We start from the raw sequence: 24,571 nt of genomic DNA on the forward strand, positions 1-24,571 counted from the left end.
AGTTTGAGATAGAGACCAGAGGAAGCTGAAGCTAATTAGGCATCCTCTAAGTCTGGATCTTGGACTTTGTTTTTTCCACCATATAGATAAAGTTCATTCTTCTCCTAGGATTACTTTCTAGACAATGTAACCATTAGTTGTGAATCCACACCTTCTTACCTAGTATTCCTCATAGGGAACTGCAATTTCTATAGTTAGTTGTGTGCAGGTCTGTTTGTCCCCCACGAACCGGAATCTGATTTATTTATTCTGTTATATGCATAACCAATATCTTTTCCCAGATTGCGTCTTATCTTTCAACTTTGTCTTTGCTCCTGTTACTGTGCATAAATTTATTTTGTGTAAATGATTATATAAACAATTCTTTCCTTACTGATTTGTGATTTTCACATCTTATTTAAGCACCCTAGCCCCACCGCATCGTCATGAAATTATTCTTCTGTTCCACTTTCTGTTTCTCTCTCTATCTTTACATCTATACCAATTTATTTCTGGGCTCTTTAGCTTCATGGCATTTTTCAAGACCCAGATGAGACACATTTTGGAGCAGAAGGGTCACAGTAGTATATAATTAATGAGAAAGGTTAAGAGCTCTGAATGGCAGGCTAAGTAGGAGTATAATATCTATTTTACAGGTGAAGAAACAGATGAAGAAACAAAAAAAAAAGGAAGTCAAAGGACTTTTCCCAAGATTAAAGATCAAGTAAGTACTGTACATTCCAGAAGCAAGATCTTTATATTCTGTAAGTTACTTGAGCCATCTCCAACAGTGATCATCTCTAACATTTCCCAGCCATCTATTCATTCATTCATTCATTCACCTATCTGGCATATAGGTGTGGTTGGTCACAAGAGAGTTTTCCTAAAAGATGGATTGATTCAATGACAATTGATCTTTCCCCATCCATCAGTCTAGTCATTCATCTTCCCAACACATTTTTAGTGAGTTCTAGGCTCTATGCTAGGCTCTGGGATTACATAGGTAAATAAGTTACCATAGGCCTTATAGCAAGTGAGAAGTTGGTAAGGGGAGCAAACAATTATAATAAAGCAATAAGCACTATACTAGGAGAAGTGTGGGTTATCATAGGGACACATAAGAGGGACCTCCAATCCTTTTCAGGGTGGTCAAGGATCAGGAAATTCATAATGCCCCGTGTGGGACCAATGGAGATATCAGTATTACTCATTTATTTCACAGACAATTATGGAATCTTTTATGCTCCAAATGCTGTGTAGATCCTGGGAATGAAAAGATAAACAGCATCATAGATGCTTAGAGTTTAATTAGGGAGCTTAGAAATATGTATAAAAATCCTTGGGCCCTAGGAATACCATCATATCCTTCATTTGGCTCGCACATGTTTATTGCATGTTTCCTATGAGCATTCCAAGGGTGAAAGAAAGATGGTGAATTGAACATGTTTCTAGAATCAGAGGTTCTAGAATCGTACACTTTTGAAGGAATCCCCTCACAGTTGATAATGATCTTATGACATGGAAGGTCTCTACCATGAAAGAGATTCAGAAGAAATACTCCAGAGTTTAGCCACAGCGGCAATTACTTCCCACTGAAAGATTCAGTGAAGGCTTTGTGGAAGGGGTCTCTAAAGAAGCTTTTTTTTTCTTTTTATTATCTCAATTAATTCTTACAACAATTCTCCAAGGCACAGGTTTTTATCTTAGGAGAAACCTGAGGCACAAAGAAATAAACTGATTTGTTCAAGGTCACTTAGCTTAATGGTATAAACTAGACTCAAATTTAAGCCTCCTGTCTCCAAAAGTTTTGCCCATCCTACTGCTCCACCTTATTTTTCACAATCGTCTCTTCCAGGAAACATTTTCTCAAGACACCTGATCCCAACTCCCTATTCTACTCCTTCCTTTTACTGAATTTGTCCCCAGGCATTCTTTCCATGGCCACCCTTCCACTGGCCAGAAGCTCATAGGTTCACAAGCAGTTCCTAAGCAGTTCCCAACTGCTATTCCAAGTTGTCTGAAGCTGTCCCAAAGAAATTTGGAAGTGGCTGGATCCCTTGAAAGAAAAATCTCAAATCTCTTAATAGCTCAAGGTTTAAGAAATTTAGATATTTTATTAGAGATTTATTCACAAAGGAAGCGGCATTTGAGCTAAATCTTAAAGGATGAAATCAACCAGATGAACAAGATGGAAAAAGCTATTTTAGGTCAAAGGAACACCAAGAACAAAGGCAAGCAAGACTGAATGTCAATTATATGTTTTGGGAATAGAAAAAATGATTCTTTGAGCCTGACGGGTAGGACTGACTGGAATTTCAAAGTTAGAACATAGGACTCCAGGGGCCTTCAGGCTCAAGCATTTGGCCTTCATGCTCAGTGGGAATCCAGTCAGAAGATTTGCAGTATTCTAGGTGGGGAAGGATGAAAATTTAATAAAAGCGGTGAGAGACAGAGAAAAGTGCATTGGAACAGTATTTCTGAGCTGGAATTGTAATGACTCGGTGACCAGTTAATGGAATCCCATTTCACCTAGCATTATTTTTATCAGACCTCTCTTTTTAAAGCACAGCTGGCTCTCCCCAGCTCAGATATCATCCATGGTTCTCGGTCACTTACAAAGTAAAACCTGAGCTCCTAGCCTAGCACTATCCTTCCTATCCAGCCTTATTGTCCAAGACTCCCAAACACACATCTCATTCCTGGGTTCAGTTCTTTTTTTACTATGCCAGACATGCCTGCCACCATGCCCTCAGTCCTGTGGCCTTTTTTACTATGCCAGACATGCCTGCCACCATGCCCTCAGTCCTGTTTAGAATGCTTATCCTTCTATCAGCAAACTCAGTTCATCCTTCAAATCCTGTTTATCCAAGTAAAATCTCATTATTTGCTTGTCATCTTGCCTAAAATGTGAGCCCCCTCTCCTCTGAATTCTGTTAAAACAGAAAACATTCCTAGTAAGCCCTTAATATGTACCAGGTACTACCTTTCTGACTTGATCCTCTCATCTGTCTATTAAGATAGGTGTTATTACTCCCATTTTACAGGAGAGGAAACTGAGGCTCAGAGGGGTAGAGTAACTTTCTCACTCATAGAGCAAGGAAAGACAGAGCCAGTATTCAAACCAGTTCTGCCTGAGCCTAAAGGTGATACTTTTGCTAAAGTTTCACTGGATTAGGATTGATTTGAACAAAAAACCCAGGGCCTTGTCCCCCTCTCCAAAGGACAAGCCCATTTCTGAAGCAAGGCAGTGGGCCTCTAGGGTCTCAGAGATATAGTGTATGTATTGTATGGTGGTCTTGGGGAGCCTCTCAAGCCACATTAGAATGACAGAGCAATACTGTACCTTCTCACTCTTATACTTCCTCATTTTCCTTGCTTGGCTCTCAGGGAAATGGCCTCCTCAGGAATCTACAAGCTGGATAATGGGAAGCCTTACCTGAACAACTGCTTTCCAGCCAAAAATCTGCTTCGGATGCCAGAGCAAGGTCAGGTAACTTCTCAAATTGGTACCTTTGCCTTACCCCAGCTCCAGTTTTACAATGTCTCACATCCATTTCTCTTTCTCCAGCCCCCTGACTACTATTCCCTGCCCCACCCAATTCCATCCGTTCCAGTCCATCTTCCTCCAGCAGCCTTAGGGAGCCTTCTAAAACACACATCTAACCATTGTGTTCCCTTCTGTTCAGTGACTTCTCATTGCTGGCTCTTTTCGCTGCTATTCTACCTTCAGAGTCTAACCTCCTCTTATCTTTTGTACAACCCCATTCCTTTATTTATGCCCTATTCCATAGTGCTCTCATTTCACATTGCTTTTATTTGCCCAGAATCTTCCAGCCCTCATTCCAGTTATCCAGACTCTTCCTATCCCACAAAGCCCAGCTCTCCTCCCACTTCTTCCACGTGTCTAGCTACTCTAGCCTCAGTGCCCATCCCCTCTTGTGAGATGTCTTCCTCTCTGTGTTTATTATTTGATGATTAATTACATTCTGTCAACCTCCTAGATAAAATGGCTTAAACTTGATGCTACTAAGTAGTTTTCCAAACATTTATCTAGTTAAAAACTCACCTGGGGCAGGGACTCCTCATATACTGAGCAGAGCCCTATAGATGGAATACTATCAAAGAAGTATGGGTTCACTGGATTAGACTCGTTGCTTTGAAAAGGTAGAGCAAAGGAGAAGTACCTCTAATTTACTTCAGATGAAGTGACTTGCTGGTCATTCTGTTTATGGCATATTGGAAGAATCTTCTCCTCAAGTCTGTCCTCCCCACTTCTCTAGAGTGATTTCATTTTTCATATAAAGACCTTCTCTGGCCACTTACCTGTTTAAAACCGTCCTATCGAGCTCTCATGATTTCACATCCATACCCCCTCACACACACACAGAGGGACAGATAAAGAAATAAATATAGCTGTGTGTATCTGTGTGTGTTTGTATATATGTATTTCCTAGTCCACTGAGAGCAATGATACCTCAGTCATGAAGAGCATACTGGCATCTAGGAATCTGGGTGTCTAAATCCTATTCTCCAATAAAAGAAGTCAGGGTTCCTCAGAGTAAAAGTTGCTTCTAAGGCTGGGGCAGGAAAGGTACAAATTGAGCGTGAAGCATCGTGTGGTGCCAGAAAGTAAAGAAGTGCTCAGAAAAAAGATGAGGGCATGTCGAAAAAATGTAAGTGCCAACCCAAAGGAGCTCTCAGTGGCCAAAACTGGGACGATCTGAATAACAAAATAAAGGTAGAATTGGGTTGTGAACCGTAAAATAAATAAATATCCACGAGCCCATAATGATATAAATAAATATTTATATACATCAATCAGTGGAGGAGAAGGAATAGCTCTTTCTTATGATAGAATTCCAGTTAATGTAGAAGGAATGAAGGAAATAGAAAATAACTATTAAAACATCACAATAATAATTTTTACAGGCAAGAAATGTCTTTAGATGCTGTATCAGTCAGGGGTTTCTAGAGAAATAAAACTAATAGGATGGATATATATACACACACACACACACACACACACACACACACACACACACACACACATATATATATATATATATAACCTACTGGTTCTGTTGCCATATACATACATGTATATGTGTAGATATAGAAACATACGTATACATATACATAGATAACATATTTCAAGGAATTTACTTATAAAATGATGAGGACTAGTAAGTCTATAATCTGTAGGATATGGTCTGAAAACTTAGGGAAGAGCTGCAGCATCAGGCAGCTCTTTTTCCTCTGGGAAACGGCAGTTTTTGCTTTTAAGGTCTTTCAGCTGATTGGGTGAAACCCATGCACATTACTGAGAATGGTCTCCTTGATTTAAAGTCAGCTGATTGCCGATGTTAGCCATATCTGCAAAATGCTTTCACAGCAATGCCTAGATTTAGATTTACTTACCATACTATTTACCATAGCCGAGCCAAGTCTACACATAAAATTAACCATCACAGATGTTAGAATTAGATGCTAGAATCCAAGTATGATGAGAACCAGAATATTTGCGAAGTCTCAAAGTATATTTATTAATGACAAAGGGAAAAATAGTAACTTCTGAGTAGAGAAACGAGGCTGACATCACCTTACCTGAGTGATCAAAATTAACATCAGCGGTAGTAACACATAAATAACATCATGTGCCTTCTGATGTGCTGACAACGGCACAGCATCACTTCAGTAGTAGTTTCATCAGATGTCAAAGCCTTAATCTAATTATGGGAAAGCATCAAGCAAATTTAAATTAAAGGACATTTTACAAAATTATTGATTGGTGCTCTTCAAAAGTATCAAGATCACACAAGAAAAAACACTGAAGAACTGTCACAGATTGGGGGAGACTAAGGAGACATGACAACTAAATGAAATATGAGTTGCTGGCTTGGGCCCTGGCACAGAAAGAGGACATTAGTGAGAAAACTGGCAAAATTCAAAAAAGGGTTGTAGATCAATTACTAATACACCGGTGTTAATTTCTTGGTTTCAGTCATTGTATTATGATTATATAAGATGTTAATGTCTTAGGGAAACTGGGTGAAAGCTGTACAGGAATTCTGTGCTATTTTTACAGCTTTTCTGGAAGTCTAAAATTATCTCAAAACGAAAAATTATGAGGGCAGAAAAACCCTTCCCATGAACACTCTTCCTGCTAAAAGCCTGCCCCATTAAAACCAAGACTTTTTATTCTGATCCTCAAGACCTTTTCTGATCCGACTTTTCCGGCCTCCCAAGTTCATCTGAAGCACTCTGGGCCTTCCTTCCTGGCTGTGTTGGGGTTTTGGCACCAACTAAAGATGAGAATCTCCAGGAGTCTGGGCTGTTGAGATAGAGCAAAGGACCATGCCCCAGATGGGGGTAGCCTTGGGAAATGGAGTGCCTGGACTATTAGGCCCTGAGTGGGAATGGGGACTAACTCACTTAGACATAGGGCAAGAGCTGCATCCAAGAGACAGGATTGGCAGCAGTGATCAAGTGAGCCAGGGCAAACCCTCTTGGCAGGGGTGGTAGGCTGCGAAGACAAGGAGCCAGTGGTCAGAGGCACCAAGCTGGTTTCCACAGCCATGTGCTGTTCTGTCTGCCAGAGCTACCTGGTTTTTCCATCTCCACCTAGTCAACTTTCAACTCAGTAGATCTAGCTCATGCCCTAAGCTGGTAGCTCCCCTCTCTGGGCTTCCACAGTTTCCATTGTATTATTCATTTTCTTTAAGTCAGGGCTTCCATCTTATTTATCTCCATAGCCCCAGCTTGCAGCACAAAGTAGACGCTCAGGAAAAAATCTAAATGGATGATTGTGGGCAGGGGCTGTGGCTCAGGATTAATTCAGACATTCATTCAGCAATACTTAATGTGGTAAGCTCTGTGCAGGCCTTAGGATACTTACATGAATGAATCAGACAAAGTCTGTGCTCTGCGGAGCTTCTTTTCTAGAGGGCAAGAAAGACTTGCCATGTAATTTTCTTATCCTGAGCTCCTGATACAAGCTTTACCCTGTAATGATGGGATCCTGGGTAAGGTCTAGGAAGATGGTGCTCTTTGAGCTGACATTATGCATTGAACTTTACCCAAGAGATGATGCAGGAAAGAATGATCAGCTATGCTGAGGGAGGCCCATATAGGCTTTGCAGAACAGGAAATACTTGTTCTAGGGTCTTGAAGAACAGAGTTTAGAGGCAAGAATATGGAGGAAGGAATTAGGCAAATCATTCTATGAGTCTTGGCCTTTTCATCTATGAAATGGGGACAGTAACATGACTTAACTGGGTTTGGGGACCAATTAATTGAGATAGGTATTTATATACCTCCTCCCTCCCCACCCCTGTTGCCAGCAGCAGCACAGTATCTGGGGCATTTTAGGTTTTAGTATTATAGATAAATATTCTGTAAGTACTCTAGTTGTGGCTTTGAAGGAGTTTGCTCCTCACGGTTCTGATCTTCTCAACAGGCCGAGGACACTGGTTAGTGGCTCGGAAAGGTAACCTCAAGAAGAAGCCCAAGGGTGTGGTTGAGGTACCAACTGAAAGTCAGGAAAGCCAGAAGAAGATCTCTTTTGAGGTCAGAGGGAAGAAAGGGTCTCGATGGGAAAACCAAGTGGACATTCCTGGACATGTGCTGGACCGGGCTTTTCTGGTAAGAGTAAATTCATACTGGAATGACTGGCAGCATCAGCTGATGGCTGTCCCAGCTACTCCACTCTGGTACAATTACCCTCAACCCACCCGAAACTATTTGAGTGATCTTGGCAAATTGAGTACAGCTAGCATGATGAAGGGACCCAAAGCTTTCTTTACTTGTAAAGCTTTCTTTGCATCTGCATCGTTAGGAAAGTATTATCATCCCTATTATTCTGCCATTGCGCATATGGGAAAACTGAGGCCCCGAGGGTTAATTTGCCATGGCCCAGGTCCCATGGCTAGTAATTAGAACTCTGCTCTACCTAAGATTAGAACTACTTGGGATTAGAACTCTGGTCTACTGACTCCAAAGCCTGTGTTTTTACATTGTATCAGTTAAAAATTCTTAATCAAGTTGGGGAGGCAAAGGAGTAAATCAGCGGGAATAGTAAATTGAAAATCACATTCCAGCACCTAGTAAAGTGTAGAGATTCCTGCTCTACTCTGGGGAGATCTCTCTAGGAGCAAGGAGGCTTAGGGGGATCCCATGCTCCACAACCTTTGTCTTTTGGGTATAGTGTCTGACTGAAGGCCAGAAGAGCTGACCAAATATTACCCAGTGCCTGGGGCAGGCTTTCCAAAGAGGACTGGTGTGGCTGTGTTGGAGACCAGCCAGGAAATTTCACATCTGCTCTGTGCAATACCTGCCTCAGTGGCTTTACAAAGAAAGACATATTTTGTAAGTCAGTATTAATGTGCAGTCCAGTTCTCACAGCTCCCTATGAAGAACTCTCTGACAGCCTACTTTGTTCCCCGGCTCACTTATGGTTTTCAAGAGATGGATTTCTGCACAGATCAGATGTTGAAAGAGAGCTTTGAGGAGGCAGCTGGTTGCATCTCACCTCAAGTGGTGAGGTGTAAGCTTTTTGCAGAATCCTGTGGAATTTCTTTCACGATTATGTTTACTTCTCACTACGGGAGAGGAGGACTGAAACAGCAGTACAGATGAAGGGGAAAAACACTTCCCATAGTGTTTTTCCTCTTTGTTTCCAGCAACAATTACATTCCCACATTGAGATGGCTTGTTATTCATGCTGCCACTTTGGATAGCAGAAGCAACAAGGATGTTTTTCAGAGTAATGGGATACCTACCCACCTATTAGATAGTTCCACTTGAGTATTTCACAGGTACCTCATATTGACCTACTGCACCAAACCCCTTACTCCAAGTCCCAAGTACCTCTTTTCTAGTATTTACTATATTGTTTCTATGACAGCACTGTTATCTACCCAGTCACCAAGCCAGTAACCTGGGGTTATCCTTGACATTTGCCTCTCCCTTACTGCTCCCACCCCCACCATTACCAAGCCTTGCACTTTTATTAAATAGTTGTCAAATCTGTATCCTTTTCCTCATCTATACTGCCACCGTCCTAATCTGAGTCACCATCATCTTTATTTGAACTAATTCAGTACCTTTCTAACTAGTTTGAACCAACTAGGATGTTTTTATTTTACATAAAAAGAAGCTAGAGGCATTGTTATTTCAAGGCAGGTTAATTTACTGGTTTAATGACCTCTTCCAGGTTCCTCCATCTTTCTGCTCTTACAACCTCGGCATATTAACTTGTCCTCTTGGGCTTATTGCCTTCGTAATTCCAAAATAGCTGTAGCAACTCTGGTCATCACATATAAAGGATAACATCCAAAGGTAGAAAATTGATTGTCCCTGTCTTATGTCTATTTTTAAAAGTGAAAAAAAAGCTTCCCAGAATGGCCTCTTACCTCCAGCAGCCAGTGTTGCATTGGCCAGCCCTAGATCACATGCCCCAACAGCCATTTTGATGTGAATGTGACCTCCATGATTAGATTAGACAAGTCAAGACTTATCACTTGGAGCTGGGACTTAAGGACATAGCCACTCAGAGAAATGTGAATAACATCGGGGTTCTTTAACAGGGAAGAAGTAGAAAAGTACCTCCAGGGAAGGTAATTAACAATGTCTCGCATATTGGTCTCTTCCCTTCCACGCCTATCTTCTCATTCTTTCTATGTGTATCAGACATAGCAATTTTTATAAAATTGCTATCAGCCCTTGGCCAAAAAAACACTGGCAACTTTCCATTGAGTGTAGGATAACATCCATACTCCTTTACAGAGCTAGCATGGGCCCAAATGATGTAATGACTACCTTTCTAGTCTTATCTTGTTTTTCATCCTCTCAGAAGCACCTTGCTTTTTTCTGCCTTGATAGCTTTCACAACCCCTGCCACCCACTTTCATGGGACCAACTCCTACTTAGCTCTTAGGTCTCAGCTAAAATATTACTTCTTCAGATAAATATTTTCTCATTTCCAGAAAGATTAAGACCACCTGTTACTGTCTTCCTTAGTATCTTGAATTTCTCCTTTAAAATATTTATCATATTATAAGTACTTGCTTGCTACTTGGCTTCCATACAAGTTCTATGAAGGCATGGAATATTTCTGCCTTTTCTCCATTATTTTCCCAATGCCTAGTTCTATGTCTAAACATAATAGATACCATAAATGATTAACAGAAAAAAAAATAATGATGTTTGGTTAAACAGAAATATAACCTCCAAAGCTGAGATTTTCTTCCACATTTTAATTATGAAGGCAACATATGGTAGTAAAAAAGACATAGATTTTTCATACTGATGTTCATAGCAGCATTATTCACGGTAGCCAGGACATGGAAGCAACCAAAGTGTCCTACAATAAATGACTGGATAAAGAAGCTGTGGTACATATATACAATGGAATATTACTTAGCCATAAGAAGAGATGAAATACTGCCATTTGCAACAACATGGATGGACCTTGGGATAATCATGCTAAGTGAAATAAGCCAGACAGAAAAATTTGAAAACCGCATGATATTGCTTATATGGGGGATATAAACCTAAAAACAACAAACTAACAGGACAAACAGAGACTCATGGACATGGACTGTAGACTAGTAGTACCAGAGAGGAGGGGAGGAGGGGGGAGGGGGGAGGTAGGTGGGGTAAAAGGAGTCAAATATGTGGTGTCAGAAAGAAATCTATGGGTGGTGAACACACAATACTACACACACACACACACACACATATACACACACATATATACATATATAATGCCATACACCTGAAACTTACTAGATTTTGTTAACCAATGTAAAAATGAAAAAAACGAACAAAAACCAGGTCTGTCACTAGCTGTAGGACCTAGGCAAGGCATTTTATCTCTCTTAATCTTGTTTTTCTCATTTAAGAAGAAAAATAATCATACTAATGTGAAAGGGTTTAGTTAGGAGTAGAACAGAGTTGATTTACTTAGCATAATACATGGCCCAAAGTAGTGCTTAGTAAGTATTTGGTGAATGAATAAGTGAATGAATGATTGAATGAACAAATGAACAAATAATGACAAATATATGAGATTGGTAAAGCACCAGAAATACAGACATCTTAAGCTCCAGGAAGGGAAAGTGGGGCCCAGAAAAGACAGAAGAAACATACGTGTCCTGAATCCCGTAAAGTCAATGTGACTTTCCCTATCTTACAGATGGGAAACTGAGAGGTGGAAGAGCTGAGGTGGCAGCTCTGTTCTAAACAACTCCAAAGACATGCTCTTTCCACTATAGCAGACAGGCCACCTTCCTCAATAGGGAGTCATTTATTGTCTTCACCAATTACATAAACTTTGCTTGAGAGCTGACACTCTGCACTGTGTTCCAGCTGAAGCACCACCATGCGAGGAAGCCATCAGACCTGTGCAACATTAACGTGAGTGGGCTGAAGTTGTCCAAGGTAAGGCCAACCAGCAGAGACGTGACTAGGGTGAGCCAGATCTGAGGTGGCTCCTGGCTGTTTGTCCATTGGACTTCCAGAGTCCCTGGGGAATGGGAATCTGGTTACAAGGGAGGGGGAAGGTCACACAAAGACTCCTTGGGTGGAAACAACATTTAGACACAATCTTTTGCTCTAAGTTTGGTATGTCCATTGTTCCATGTGAGGTGAATTAAAGTAAACAGCTTTATGGAAATGGGTTTGAATTTGGCATAAAATTTTGTTGGGGTATGATTCATTGTGTGACAGAGCCCTATTCAAATAGCCTACAGAAGAAATTTCCATCAAGTTTAGTGCCATGAGTGGTAGTGATTCTCCTGACATGCAGGGTTTTCTTAACATACAGACACTGTGACTCCTGTAATGAGTCATGTTTCTTTCATTGCATTGACTAACAGGTAAATTGGAGCCAAATTTGTGGTCCATCATTAACCAATGTATATACAGGATATTGTGGCATATATTTTTGGTTTGTAGGCCTTCCATGACATATGAAGAGAGATTGTGTGTATAGTACTACACAGCAAAGAAAATGAATGAACTAGAGCTACAAATGTCAACATAAGTAAATCTCAAAAACAGTGTTAAGTGAGAAAGATGTTGCAGAATAATATCTACAGTATGAGTACATTTAATGTAAAGTTTTAAAATATGTAAATAATACTATATATGGTTTATGGGTACATAGATGTAATACAAATATAAAACAGTTATAGGAATGATAATCGCCCATTTAGGATAGCTCTTACCTATGGGAGAGAGGGAGAAGAATGTGATTGGAGAGGGATATGGGGGCAGTCAACTCTCTGAAATGTTTTATTTTTTAAAGAAATTTTAAGCAAAGACAGCAAAACACTCAGACTTTTTAAAGCTGAATGGTAGCTACATGGGTCTTCAGAGTATCATTCACTATACTTTTTTGAACATTCTTTTGAAATGCCTTCCCACAGGCTAAGGAAAAGGACTTCAAGCATTTTCATTCCGTGATTTACATCAATGCCTCAGAAAACCTGCTGCCTCTAGGTGAGTTATTTTCTTCCTGGAAACCATCTTCTGCCTCTTGAGTGGCATAGCCAGTCACTCATGTGAGAACTTGCCTGTCAGTCCATCCATGACTGGCCACCCATCTCTTTGTTGGAGTGCATGCAATAAGCTAGGTGCTGGAGAACACACAGACCTGGATTCCAGCCCAGAGTGGGCATCACCTATTGAAAACATTTCTCTTTGAGCTGCTGCTTTTCTATCTGTAAATGGAAATAATTCCTGTCCTCTATTCCTCCCCAAGGCAGGATGCCTGGTAGGCTCAGATGAGATAGGTATATAAAGACGTGTTTAAGCCTGTAAGAGTTCCTATTGGAGCATGAAGCCTTCTTGTTTATTCAGCAAATCTACAGCGACCCCTGCTGGGTGTCAGGACTATGTGAATTCTTGGCTTTTAGAAATGAATGCATCCAATTCCTGTTCTGGTGAGTCATAGTTTGGTGGGAGAGATGTCTCTGACACAATTATAGCAGAATACATTAAGTGTGATGATTGAGGAAATCAGAAAATGCTATGCAAGCGTATAAGTGGAACATCAACTTGGGCCAGAGGGTCAGGAGAAACTTCTGAGAAGAGGAGCACCTAACCTGAGACCTAAAAAATGAGTAAGGGAGACTTAGGAATTAGAAGGCAAGGAGGCATTTCAGGTTTACAGAACAGATGTGAAACAGCAGTGCCTGATCAGGATCGCTGAAGCAGCTTTGTGTGCTTGCAAGGGATGCAGGTAGTAGAGAATGGAGACTAGAAAGTTTGGCAGGGACTAGATTATCAAGGGCCCTGAGTGACTGGGATTTAATCCTGCAGGCAAAGAGAGCCTTGGAAAGCTTTTAAATACAGAGGCGCAGTGTTGGCTGTGAAGAGGGTAGATTATAAGAGAAAAAAGAAGATGGAGACCAGGAAATCTGGGAGTTTGTTTTATTTTTCCAGGGGAGGGAGGATGAGGCCTGAATCAGAGTTATGGCAGTAGGGGTGAAGGGGAATAAGAGAAATTTAGGAGGAGGTAGAAATAACAGGACTTGGTACCTAATAGGCATGTAGAAAAAGGGAGGAACCACCGAGGGGATCCGCTGAGAGGAGAGGCAGGTTTGGGAAGAAATAGAATGAGTTTAGTTCGAATGCATTGAGTTTGAGGGTTTTTATGAAAGAAGCATGGGACAAAGTTCCTACCCTTGAGTAAACAGTATAGTCTGTCAGAAACATGGGCTTGAAATACAAAGGTCATCAGGCATTTGAAAAGATGCTCAACCTCACTAATAATTGAAACAACATTAATATAGTATTTCCTGCCTATCAAATATTGGCCCAAATGAGGACTGATGATAGTTGGTATTGGTAGGGAAATGGATACTCTCACATTCAACTGACGGAAGTGTAATACATTTAAGAAACACCTTCGGAAGGCATTTCGACAGTGTCTTTTAAAATAGTCATTGCTTTTAATCTAGTTACTCCATTTCTAGGAATTTATTGTACAGAAACACACTTGTACAAGGATGTTCATTGGAAACATCCTGAAATATCTACCAAGCAGTCTTTTTATTAGACTCTACTGAACATTTTGACTAACACGATCTCCATAGGCCACACTTGACACTAGGTTCACTTAGAAGGCACCAAGCAATTCCACACAGAATGCTGGCACACAGCATCAGGAGTTCATCTTCAGGCATGTCCTCATACCAGTTCATGTAGCAGTCCATGCAGCTGTCCATGAGCCATTCTCTGTGGCTCCCAGCTCAGGTCCAAGACAACGAGATTCTCGGGTGGACACAGGAAACGCTCTGGCTTAGAAACCTCATTCCCCACAGGAGCAAATAGCCATTGTAACACTCCATAGACATAGCTCCTCGAGTTCCAGCAAAGGACATGTCCAATTGTAAGTCAGCACACACAGGGAAGCCCAAAGTTACAGTACCTCCTTCAGATGTTTATTGTTCAGTTATAGTTTCTTCTAGTCCAGGTGTGGTTTACTAAACTCAGGGCATTTTTACCACAGCAATATTGTTTGGTAACATAGTTACCATACCATTTATTCCAGATTACAGGGGAACAGGGCTAGAAAGTTAACCCAAGCTCCAGTTCTCATGCAGAAGGGGAAAAGTGTTCTTACCTTTATCCAGAGAGCCTAAAAGCTATCAAAAAGGGAATGTCTCAATAAACCAGAGTATGTAATATAGAATGTAATTCAGACATTATGCAGATCTATATTTTTGACATAGAACAATATTTAAGTCATACCATTAGTGAAAAAAAGCAAGTCACAGTATAATGCGGATGGCATGATTAGATTTTTTTGTAAAAAGCATGTATGTTTCCGTATATGCATGAGAAAAAGTGTGGAGTATGTATGTGAAAACTACCATAGTTATCTCTGGGTCTTGAGATCACAAGGAGCTATCATTTTTGTGATTTTAAAAAAACTTTTGGGGGCATGTTTCACTTTTATATTCAAAAGTTATTGTTTTGTTATACTTTATTATAAATTTTTAGATAGGCTTTGTTGTATTAGACTTAGATTCAATTTTTGGCCCTTTCATTTGCAGGCAATTCTATTTCTAGCAAACCATTTAGCCTAGCCGAACCTCAGATTCCTCAGTACCAGAATGGAAGTAGTAATCCCTATTTTTCAGGGTTGTTGGAAATTTAGAAGCCATGTATGTAAAACACCTTACACAGAGCCTGGCCTAACCCATTGGGAACGCATTAAATGACCACTTAATATCTTTCTCAAGTCTTTCACAAGCTGCAGATTCTCTCTTTCTCCTCCCCCTACAGAGGCATTTCACACGTTTCCAGCCTTAAAGGAACTGGAACTTGCATTTAATGGCATCAAAACAGTCTACGTGGAATATGGAGACTTTAAGTTCTTGGAAGTAAGTTGGAGGTAGGGAGTTTTTGGTGCCCACCTGTTTCCTTGGAACGAATAGATGTCGAGGTCTCTCTCTGCTGCTCATAACTGTTGGGAAGGGGCTGTCTGGGCCTTTACAGCCAGATCGTTGCTTCAGGGCGGTCCTCTGGGAAGGGTGCTGGAGTTGGTGGTGGTTGTGGTAGCAGTGGCAAATAGATGAGAATATATTATACCTATGGCTGTTGTGTGTGGTCCTGGAAAATAAATGCCAAAGAAGTCTGTACAGAAAAGTGAGTTTAAACAGAGTATTATAGGAAGGAAGAATTTGAGGGGAGATCTGGATCCAGCTGGGGTTTGGGAGCCATGCAGGCTAAGTGCTGGGCACAACAGATTGGACCAGCTGAGCTAGCAGCACTGTGGACTGATTTCAGAGACTCATCCTAGTCTAAGTGAGCCAGATTGGTTCCAGCGGGCTTGGATGAGGAAGACTATAGACTGAGTTCATAGGCCCAGAGGTGAGTGTGAAATAAAACAGGGCTCCTGTGAGTTCTGTAGCACCCACAGCTGTTCTCCAAACCGCAGGTTAGAAAATACAGAAAAATCTGTTTGCAATCTTGGCTTTCTTCTAAATTAAATTTCCCATAGTCATGGATTTTCTATGCATGTTCTCATACTTCAAGTTATTCACCTCTTCAACTTCCATGAAAACTTTAGTACTACTTTTCAAAAAGAAACAGAGCTTTTATAACTACCTGAGAATCTGAGTACTTGGAAAGTAGAGAACCACCGAGCTGGAGCAAGGTGTACAGCTGGGCATTGGCCAGGCGCACTCACCAAATAATGGCTCTCCCCCATGTGTTGGCCTTATAGTGGCAATGTTTTTGATTCAAACTTCAGCAGAATGTCTGCATGTCATGAACCTTGGGGTTGACCCCAGAGACTTATTAATCTGCAAACATCAGTGGTCAGCTATTTCTCACACAGTCGTCACTTAACCTGGTGTTGCCAGTGGAGGGGGGGGGGAAGGGAGGAGGAAGGAGGGAGGGAGAGAGACTCTGTGAGGCACATCCATGTACCAATATTCCTATTCCTCAGACATGTATTCGGCTATTACAGATACCTGTCCAACTAACTGTGAGAAAGACCCCCAGAGCAGTCTAGATAAAGCACTCAAAGTCAGAGGAGGAAGAGATTCCATTTGGCTGCAGAGTTAGGATAAGTTTTATAAGGAAGCAGCTTTTGAGCTGGTCTTTTGGGGGGTTAGATTGAGAGATACATGGAGAAAGGTCATTCCTGGTTGAGTGAAAAGCTCAAGCAAAGATCTCTAGGTGGGGCAAGGCCAGGAATGGGTGGAGTCATCACGGCCAGCATCAAAGGATAAACAATGGTTTGCAGTGAGAGGTTAGGTTGGCAAATAGATTGGGAACTGACCCTAATAGACCTTAAATGTTAATCCAGAGAGTCAGTAGGGATTTAGCCTCTGTGTGATGCCCTCTCACCCCACCCCCTATGCAGAAGGTAAAAAAAAAAAAAAAAAAAGTAGCTAGCTCCTACTTCATGCATGAACATCATTGCCACTCACAGTGATTCTATTCCCCCACCATTTATCTCCACACCATAGTTTCTGGACCTTTCCTTCAACCGCCTGACTGGAGAGGCCATCCGTGATCTGGGGATTCTGCCACACCTCCGAGTCCTGCTCCTCACAGGCAATGGGCTCACCTCCCTGCCACCGAATTTGGCTGTCGCAGAGCAGTAAGTTCTAAATCCCAAAGTCAATCCCATGAGTTCCCTCATGAACCTTTGTCTGGATACAAGTATCCAAGGAAATAGTCCAAAGCAGCTCAGAAGTTCTGTAAAGGCAGGCTGTGAGTGCTCAAAGCAGGGAGAATGCCACCTATGGAAGCTCCCAGAAAAGGCACCCATGAAAGCAGGGCCCTGAAGGATGGGGAGGCCTCAGATGGGTATCCCACATTCCTCTGTGCTTTTAGGAGAGACATGGGTTTCTGGCTAGTCACATTCCCTGCCTGTGACTAGTCATATCTACTTTTAATAATTAGTATCAATCATCCAGCCAATATTCTATACCCCTTTTTTCCTGCCCTATTGGTTCAGTAGGATGAGGAACCCAAATGGCTAGTAGCAAACTCAACTTCCAGTCAAGTGAAACTATTCTTATGTCCCCTGTAAAAGAATTGCTTCCTAGGAAACAAAGACCTCTAACTCAGGAGAGCTCAAAGTTGCAGGAATGAGAAGCAAAAATGCTGCAAGTAGATTGTTAGGTATAATAGTAAGAGGAGCTGCTCTCATTTTTGTTCATTAATTCCTAGACCCTTTGTTTTGGTTATGAGGCTTTCTCTGCTACTTCTAGAGTCAGCACACAGCCCTAGGAAAAAAGTGGCCCCAAATATTGCATTTCTTTTTCCTTTGCATTTCTTTTTCCAAATCTCAGCCCCCCACCCTCTAATTTTCACAGCTGGTTAGTTCCCAGATGCCTCAGAGAAAATTGTTTTAGATATATGTATTTTGTCTGGATTTTCTAATTTATACTCAAGGGAGAGTTGGCCCACAGTGTTTAGTCTGCAATACCATAAACCTTTGCATTTATTTTGGCCAGGTGCCCAGAGGGGCATTCAGTATGGAACCATTTTAAACTAAACTAAACTAGCTGGATATTTTCTGAATCACTCTGATGATGCAAATTTGTACTACAGTTTTGTGAGACGGCCAGTCTGCCCTCTCCACTCCCCTTCTCTGTTCAGTCTAAGGCACTCTTCACCTGGCTGTGGGACAAGGGGAATGGGTGTCATTCTGGTTCACTCTCTCCTGGGGGTGTATCTTTTTAGGATCCCAGATTCAGGAAAGGGGTCTCCAATTACATGCCCCTCCTATTTCAATCAGATTAAAACACGTCCTTGTGGCAAAAATGGCTTCTTGTGCTTAGTTTCTATCTCTGGGTTTTTAGATATTGGCATACTACTTCCTTACTCTCTTCACACCTCCTAAATATTTTTAAATGATAGACTTTTTTTTTTATTTTATGTTTTATTCATTATTCTAGTTGTTTTCGGTGGAAAGTCTTGTTGCATAAAGTAAAGCAAGTTTCCACCACTCTATACTTCTATTTTCTTACATAGAAGATGGGGAAAATAAATGTACTCCTACTTATATCAGAATATCAATTGAAATAATTGTGCTTTGAAAGCTGTGAGGCTCCAGACGAATATTACTGTCATTTTCTTCCCACTCATCTGTACACACTCAATATGGATCCTTCTTTTTCTGCTAGCCTCTTAAATGCTAGCAGTACCCTACTGTCCTCTCAACCCACTGTTTTTCTTAATCTTTATATTCCTTCATAGTAGCCTCATCTCTTCCCAAGTCTTAGTCACTTCTCGACCCGAATTTTATTTTCTGAGCTATAAGCCCATATATCCTGCTTATACCAAACTTATCACTCACATGCCCATACCAACATCTCCTCCTGTGTCCCTGGCCCCAGTGGTGGGTACTGCTCTCCTTCCGCTGTGCACTTGTCCAGGCTAGAAACCTGGGCATCAACCTGAATTCTTCCCTTCCCACCATACATGTCCATTGAATCACCGGATACTGTGAATTGTACTTCCTAAATTTTTCTCATACTTGCCCGTTTATTATCCCCCTGTTTGGTCTCAATCTCCAGTTTCTTAACCTCTTATACCATCCTCCTTATCATCAGAGTGATGTTTCTAAAATGCACATCTCATTCTACCACCACCTTGCCTAGAGTCCTTCAGCAGCTCCCCAGTGTTCTAAAGATAAACTCCATTAACATTGATCACAAGCCTTTTTGTGACCTGACTCCGCCCACTTCTCCATCCTCCTTTCTCTTGACCTTTTTCCATTTCACAATGTACCTCATCTATTCTGAACTATTCACATCTCCATTTCTGGACAGATCGCACTATTCTGTCTGGGTGAGTGAGGGGAATCATATTTGACCTACTTCATCTTTAGTCTGCTCTCTTACTTGTTTGGATTGACAGCTGATACTTTAGCTCCTCCATTAAGCCTATTTCTTTTCCACTTGGACCATACAAGTCGGCTTTCTCAGGCTTGACCAGCACTGAGCAGAGGGGGACTGTTACCTCCTTTTTTTCTAATCACTGTGTTCCTGACACCACCTAAAAGAGCACTAGCTTTTTAGCAGCCACATCCTAAGTCCTCTTTTATGCAAGTAATCTGTTAATCCATATCTCCTTCATCCTATGTCTGGCGTGGTGGATTTTCTGTCTTATCACAGAGGCTATTCTGACATTTGCACGGACACTAGAACTTACTAAATTTCATCTTGTTTGCTGCATGCAGTCCCTGGTTCAGTCTGTTGAGCAATACTTTTAGCCAAAGTCTTACAACGTAAAGTAAAAGAAATCCCCTTTCATCATATAGATAGAAGAACTATTTATAGTTCCTGGGCCTGTTGACTGAGCCCAGAGACGCTCAACACCAGCTAGAACTGACACAGCAAGCAAAGCAACAGCAGTCCCCAAACCAGAGCCCAGGGCTCCCCATCCCCATTCCTACACTTCTTCTAATAAAACACATGGATTTCCCATTTCTGAATACAACCATGGGGTCATACTCTTAGCTTCTAAAAAAAAATATCAAGATAAAGCTATCAGATTTTAAATGGTATTCATTCCTTTTGCCGAGAGAAGGTATAAAAAAATAGCAACACTGAACAGCTGGAAGCTTCAGCCTCTCTACTAGTAGCAGACTCCCGCCACTTCAAAGAGCTTTCCTCTCAAAATTGTCACAGGAAGGGCTCAGTAGGAGAGCCTGAGGCTTTCTTCTTATGCCTCACATCTTGTCCTCCTGCTCACCTATTGACTGCCCCCTATTTTAAGACTTTTGTTCTGGAGACAAAATGAAACTTTTCTATGTTATAATTAGGATGAAACTTTTAAAAGGCAAAGCAGTGGAACTTGTCACAAGAGACAGGACAGAACCAGTATAGGAGGAATTTTTTTGAAGGCTTATTTCTTAGCTGTTTCGTATTTCACTGAAATAAAGATTGGCCAATTAATTATAAATCAACGTAGCTGCTGTGCACCCTCATGTAATTGCTCTCAGGTAGAAATTAAAAATTCAGTGTACGAAAGTTGGTCCAAAGGGAAGGGGAGTCATCTGTGACTTTGAAATACCATGAACAAAGGCGTCTTTCTTTCTCTGTTGAGTTTCTCTAGTCTTTGGGTGTCAAGCCTGTGCCCCACTACACTGAGAGGGCTCTTTCTGAAACTATATCTGACCTTTGCCTTTTTAGTCAGAACCGCCATGGTTATAATTACAGAAGTTCATCAGTATTAGAGTAACAGAAAAGGAGAACATTTACTAGAAGAATATTAGGGAATCTCATAGCCATGCCTTAGGGATATACTGAATGTAGGTCCTGAGCATTATGGAAGAACCCAGAAGTTCTGTCTCTCAGCTTTCACATCCGATCCTCTCTGTGACTTGCCTCATTTTTCTTTACAGGTAAGCTGCCCACGTCTCGCTGGGCCCCATGATGGGAAACATGATTGCCTAGAGCTTCTATATATAGCATGGGGGTTATAGCATGCGGCTTCTGCCCCAATGAGATAATTTTTCTCCTTGTTCCTTTCCTTCTCTCACTGTGGTTAAGAGCACAGTAAATTCCCTCTCCATTCTTCATGGTTTAGCTTAAACTTTGCCTTCCCTGGGTCTTCCCCACCAGGGTGTGACTCCCACCAAGCTTTGCACCTGCCTCTGTTACAGCATTTGTCCCACTACATGCAGTGTGTCCACCTCCTCTACAAGACTGTAAGCACCTTGTGGGGAGGAGTGTGTTCTTTTTCTCCTTGTATTCCCAGTACCTAGCTTCATGAATATCTGTTAAATTCTTAAGTATGATTGGATGAATGAATGACTATATGCCCTGTCTAAATTCACCTTTCAAATATTCCTGACTTTAGATGTACTGTTATAGTCCTTTTTGACTTTTGAACTCACTGCCTATCTCCATTAAGCTCTCTCTGCCCCAGGTAACAGTTACCCTTCCATCTCTTTACCCTACCCTTTAATACCCATGGGGCTTGAAGATGTGATGTGAGAGGTGGGAGCTGCAGAAAAGGGCTTGGGGTTTTGAGTTAAGTTTGAGCGCTACGCCTGTCTAGCTATGAGACTTCAGGCAAGTCACTCTGAGTTTGAGTTCCCTCATCTGAAAAGGAGATAACACCTGTCCTCCTCAGTGCTGTTCTGAGATGACATATACAAAACACCTAACACAATGCCAGTAATTTGGTAGGCTTTGAAGAAATGTTTCTTTCCCTTCCTCTTGTTTGTAGTTAATATGTGTCTATATGTATTTGTGACTGGATATCTATGTGTGTGTTTATTTGAAGGTATGGAAGGGATGGAATTGGAAGGAGGAATGAAAACATCATTTGAGTTATTTGCCTTTGTGTACTTAAAAAGAATTACCTAGGCCTCATCCATCTAGGGGCAAAAACGAGGTCACAGTAATGGAGGTACCTAAAATGGCACTACTTTCTGCTCTACCTGTGTACACAGGACCTCAGCCCGTTAAATCCTACTCTCGGGTGTTTATGGGAATCCTCAGAGTTTGAGTTTCAAAAGAGACCTCTCAATTCTTTACTGATGTATGCATTTTATGAAGTCACTTCAGAGGAGAGCCTCACTGCAGCCAACCTTTCTTCCTCCACTCAGTGGCAAAGCTGTGGTCCATGCCAAGGGCATTGTCTCCTGGTGTTCCTATGGTTACCAATCCCTGGGATGATACAGCATACCCAGTGTCTACTGTGACTCAAAAATGTACAGTGTTCTTCCTAAAGAATGCTTCCCCCCAACTCAGTCATGCCTCATTCACTGCAGAGTTTTCCATGAGCACTGCTAATGCCTACCCCATTCCTGCCCCAGCCCAGTCTCTCTGAGTCCATCAGTGAACATGTGTAACCTTTCTCCACACAGAAGACTGCATGTATGTGTGTGGTTGGGGAAAGGATCATTCAGGGACCCTTTCTGGGCCCTACCTGCAAGAACTTCTCTTGGGCACTAGAGAGGCTCCCAAGCTGGTTGGACTTCTTCATTGGTTCCTTATCCTCCATTTCTTCCCGGGAATGGTGGAGCTTAGCCCCTGCCCTTGCACATTATCTTTGTATTCACAGGGAGGCATCTGCAACATCGCTGACAAGCAAGAGGTACATCCTGAGGTTCCCAGCACTGGAGACACTGATGCTGGATGACAACAAACTTTCCAACCCCAATTGCTTTGCCAGCCTGGCCGGGCTCAGGAGGTAAAGCCATAAGCCTCTCTCTGCAGGGCCCTTTATAACCCCCAGCCTTGCTCACACCTTGAGGGCTTCTCTGAAAGCCAAAAGGCCCAAATTTAAATTCCAGCTCCACCACTTTTCTCTGCTGTGCGGCCATGGGTAAGTCATTTCTTGCCTCTTGAGCTTTAGCTCAGCCATAAAAGTGGGGCATTAGTAAGAACATTTCTGATTGTGTGACTGGATTAGAAGCAGCAAAGAGAATGGAGGGTAGGAGGAGACAGGATCCTGACCTTGGGGGAGGAGACAGGATAAAAAAAGAACCAGAAAGATAAGTTTAACTGATATTTGGTTGACATAATGATTATGTTGGCACTTAAATGGTTAAGCTTTAGATCCCTGGAAAATTTACTGTGGATTTAGCTACCATTTACTGAACATGGCTTTGCACCAGGCCATTTACATTGTCTCATTTAATCTTCACAAGAACCTTGAAAAGTTAATAAATATGAGTCCCAATTTAGAGATGGGGATGTTGAAGCCCAGAGAGAGTAAGTCACTGGCTTAAGGTCACACAAGAGGAGTAAGTGTCCAGGAGTGATTCCATGTTCCTTCCCTAAAGTTGCTCGGTAAATATCTCTGCAGTATAATTATTGCTGTCATTCTGTATTCACTTCCTTTAACTGAAGACTGAAGAAGTTAAGCCTGGACCAAAACAAGATTTTCCGGATCCCATACCTGCAGCAGGTTCAACTCAGAGACGGGTCAGGGGATTGGGTTGGAGGCAGGGAGAGTCCTCGCAAAAGGTCCCAATCCATGCTGCAGCCCAAGTCATGGATGTTTGAAAACTCAAATGAGCAACCGGATTATACCGTACTGCCCATGAAAAAGGATGTCGACCGGACAGGTGAGTGATGACCCTTGTTCCAGAGACTGTAGCCCCACGGTAGGAGTAAACTTCTGAGAGTTTATTCTGAAAGTCTGTGGCTCCCTGGTTAGCTGCTGCACTTAAGCTACTGGGCCTGGGAAGGTAGAAGTCTCACATGAATTATTTCAGTGGTTTCCTAACTGGTTCTTTTAAGGTGCTTCTAAAATCTAATGAAAAGTCGATTTTTAAAAATCTCAAGTAATAAGAAACTCAGAGGTAAGGCTTTCCTTTTCCAGAGATGGTTAATTCTGGGGTGCATTGATGTTCTCAAGGGACTCAGGTTCTTCCCCTCCTCTTTTCTGCCATCCTTGGCCCACTCGTGTATCCTTGCAGGATGGTTCCCACTGAGGTCTCAAGATGGTCACCACGGTGCCAAGAATCACAGCCAGATGGCAACATTCAGAGGCAGAAAATGAAAGAAGTATCACCTTTATCACAAACCAAAATCCCTTTAATACATGAGTATATTTCTGGATTATATATTCTGCTCCACTGATTTGGTTATCTATTACTATGCCAATACCACACTGTTTTTTTTTTAAAGCATTTATTTTAAATTGAGAAATAAAAAAATATAGAAATGTGATGTAGAGCTTGAACTTTTGTATATATATATCCACTTTTTAATCACCAAGATAGAACATTTCCTGCATCCTGTGCAGTACCCTTCCAGTTAGTACCTCCTCTAAGAGTAACCACCATTGTGATAACTATCACCGTAGATGAGTTTTGTCTGATTTGAAATTCATGTATAGTTGATCCTTGAACAACATGAATTGTGGCTTAAAAAACAGAAATTTATTTTCTCAGAGTTCTGAAGTTTAGAAGCCCAAGATCAAGGTGTCGGCAAATTTGGTTTCTCTGAGGCCTCTCTTTTTGGCTTATAGATGGCCACCTTCTTCCTATGGCCTTACATGGTTGTTCCTCTGTGTTTTCTGTGTCCTAATCTTCTTTCTTTATAGGAAGACTATTCATACTGGATTAGGGCCTATCCTGGTTACCTCATCTAAC

At 41.6% G+C, this 24,571-nt stretch overlaps 1 protein-coding gene across 4 annotated transcripts in view; it reads left to right on the forward strand.

Moving 5' to 3' along the window:
• XRRA1 (X-ray radiation resistance associated 1) overlaps positions 1–24,571 on the forward strand; it is a 45,600-nt gene that overhangs the window by 2,133 nt on the left and 18,896 nt on the right. For all 4 annotated transcript variants that reach the window (XM_036221223.1, XM_036221222.1, XM_036221221.1 and 1 more), the window contains exons 2-10: positions 636–703; positions 3,367–3,464; positions 7,436–7,620; positions 11,347–11,418; positions 12,408–12,480; positions 15,274–15,371; positions 16,968–17,101; positions 22,531–22,659; positions 23,322–23,539. In XM_036221223.1, coding sequence (XP_036077116.1) covers positions 648–703; positions 3,367–3,464; positions 7,436–7,620; positions 11,347–11,418; positions 12,408–12,480; positions 15,274–15,371; positions 16,968–17,101; positions 22,531–22,659; positions 23,322–23,539 — 1,063 coding nt within the window. In that variant the 5' untranslated portion in view covers positions 636–647. The remainder of the gene's footprint in view (positions 1–635; positions 704–3,366; positions 3,465–7,435; positions 7,621–11,346; positions 11,419–12,407; positions 12,481–15,273; positions 15,372–16,967; positions 17,102–22,530; positions 22,660–23,321; positions 23,540–24,571) is intronic.

This window comes from Rousettus aegyptiacus, unplaced genomic scaffold (genome assembly GCF_014176215.1).
Source record: "Rousettus aegyptiacus isolate mRouAeg1 unplaced genomic scaffold, mRouAeg1.p scaffold_m13_p_5, whole genome shotgun sequence".
NCBI classification, from domain to species: Eukaryota; Metazoa; Chordata; class Mammalia; order Chiroptera; family Pteropodidae; genus Rousettus; species Rousettus aegyptiacus.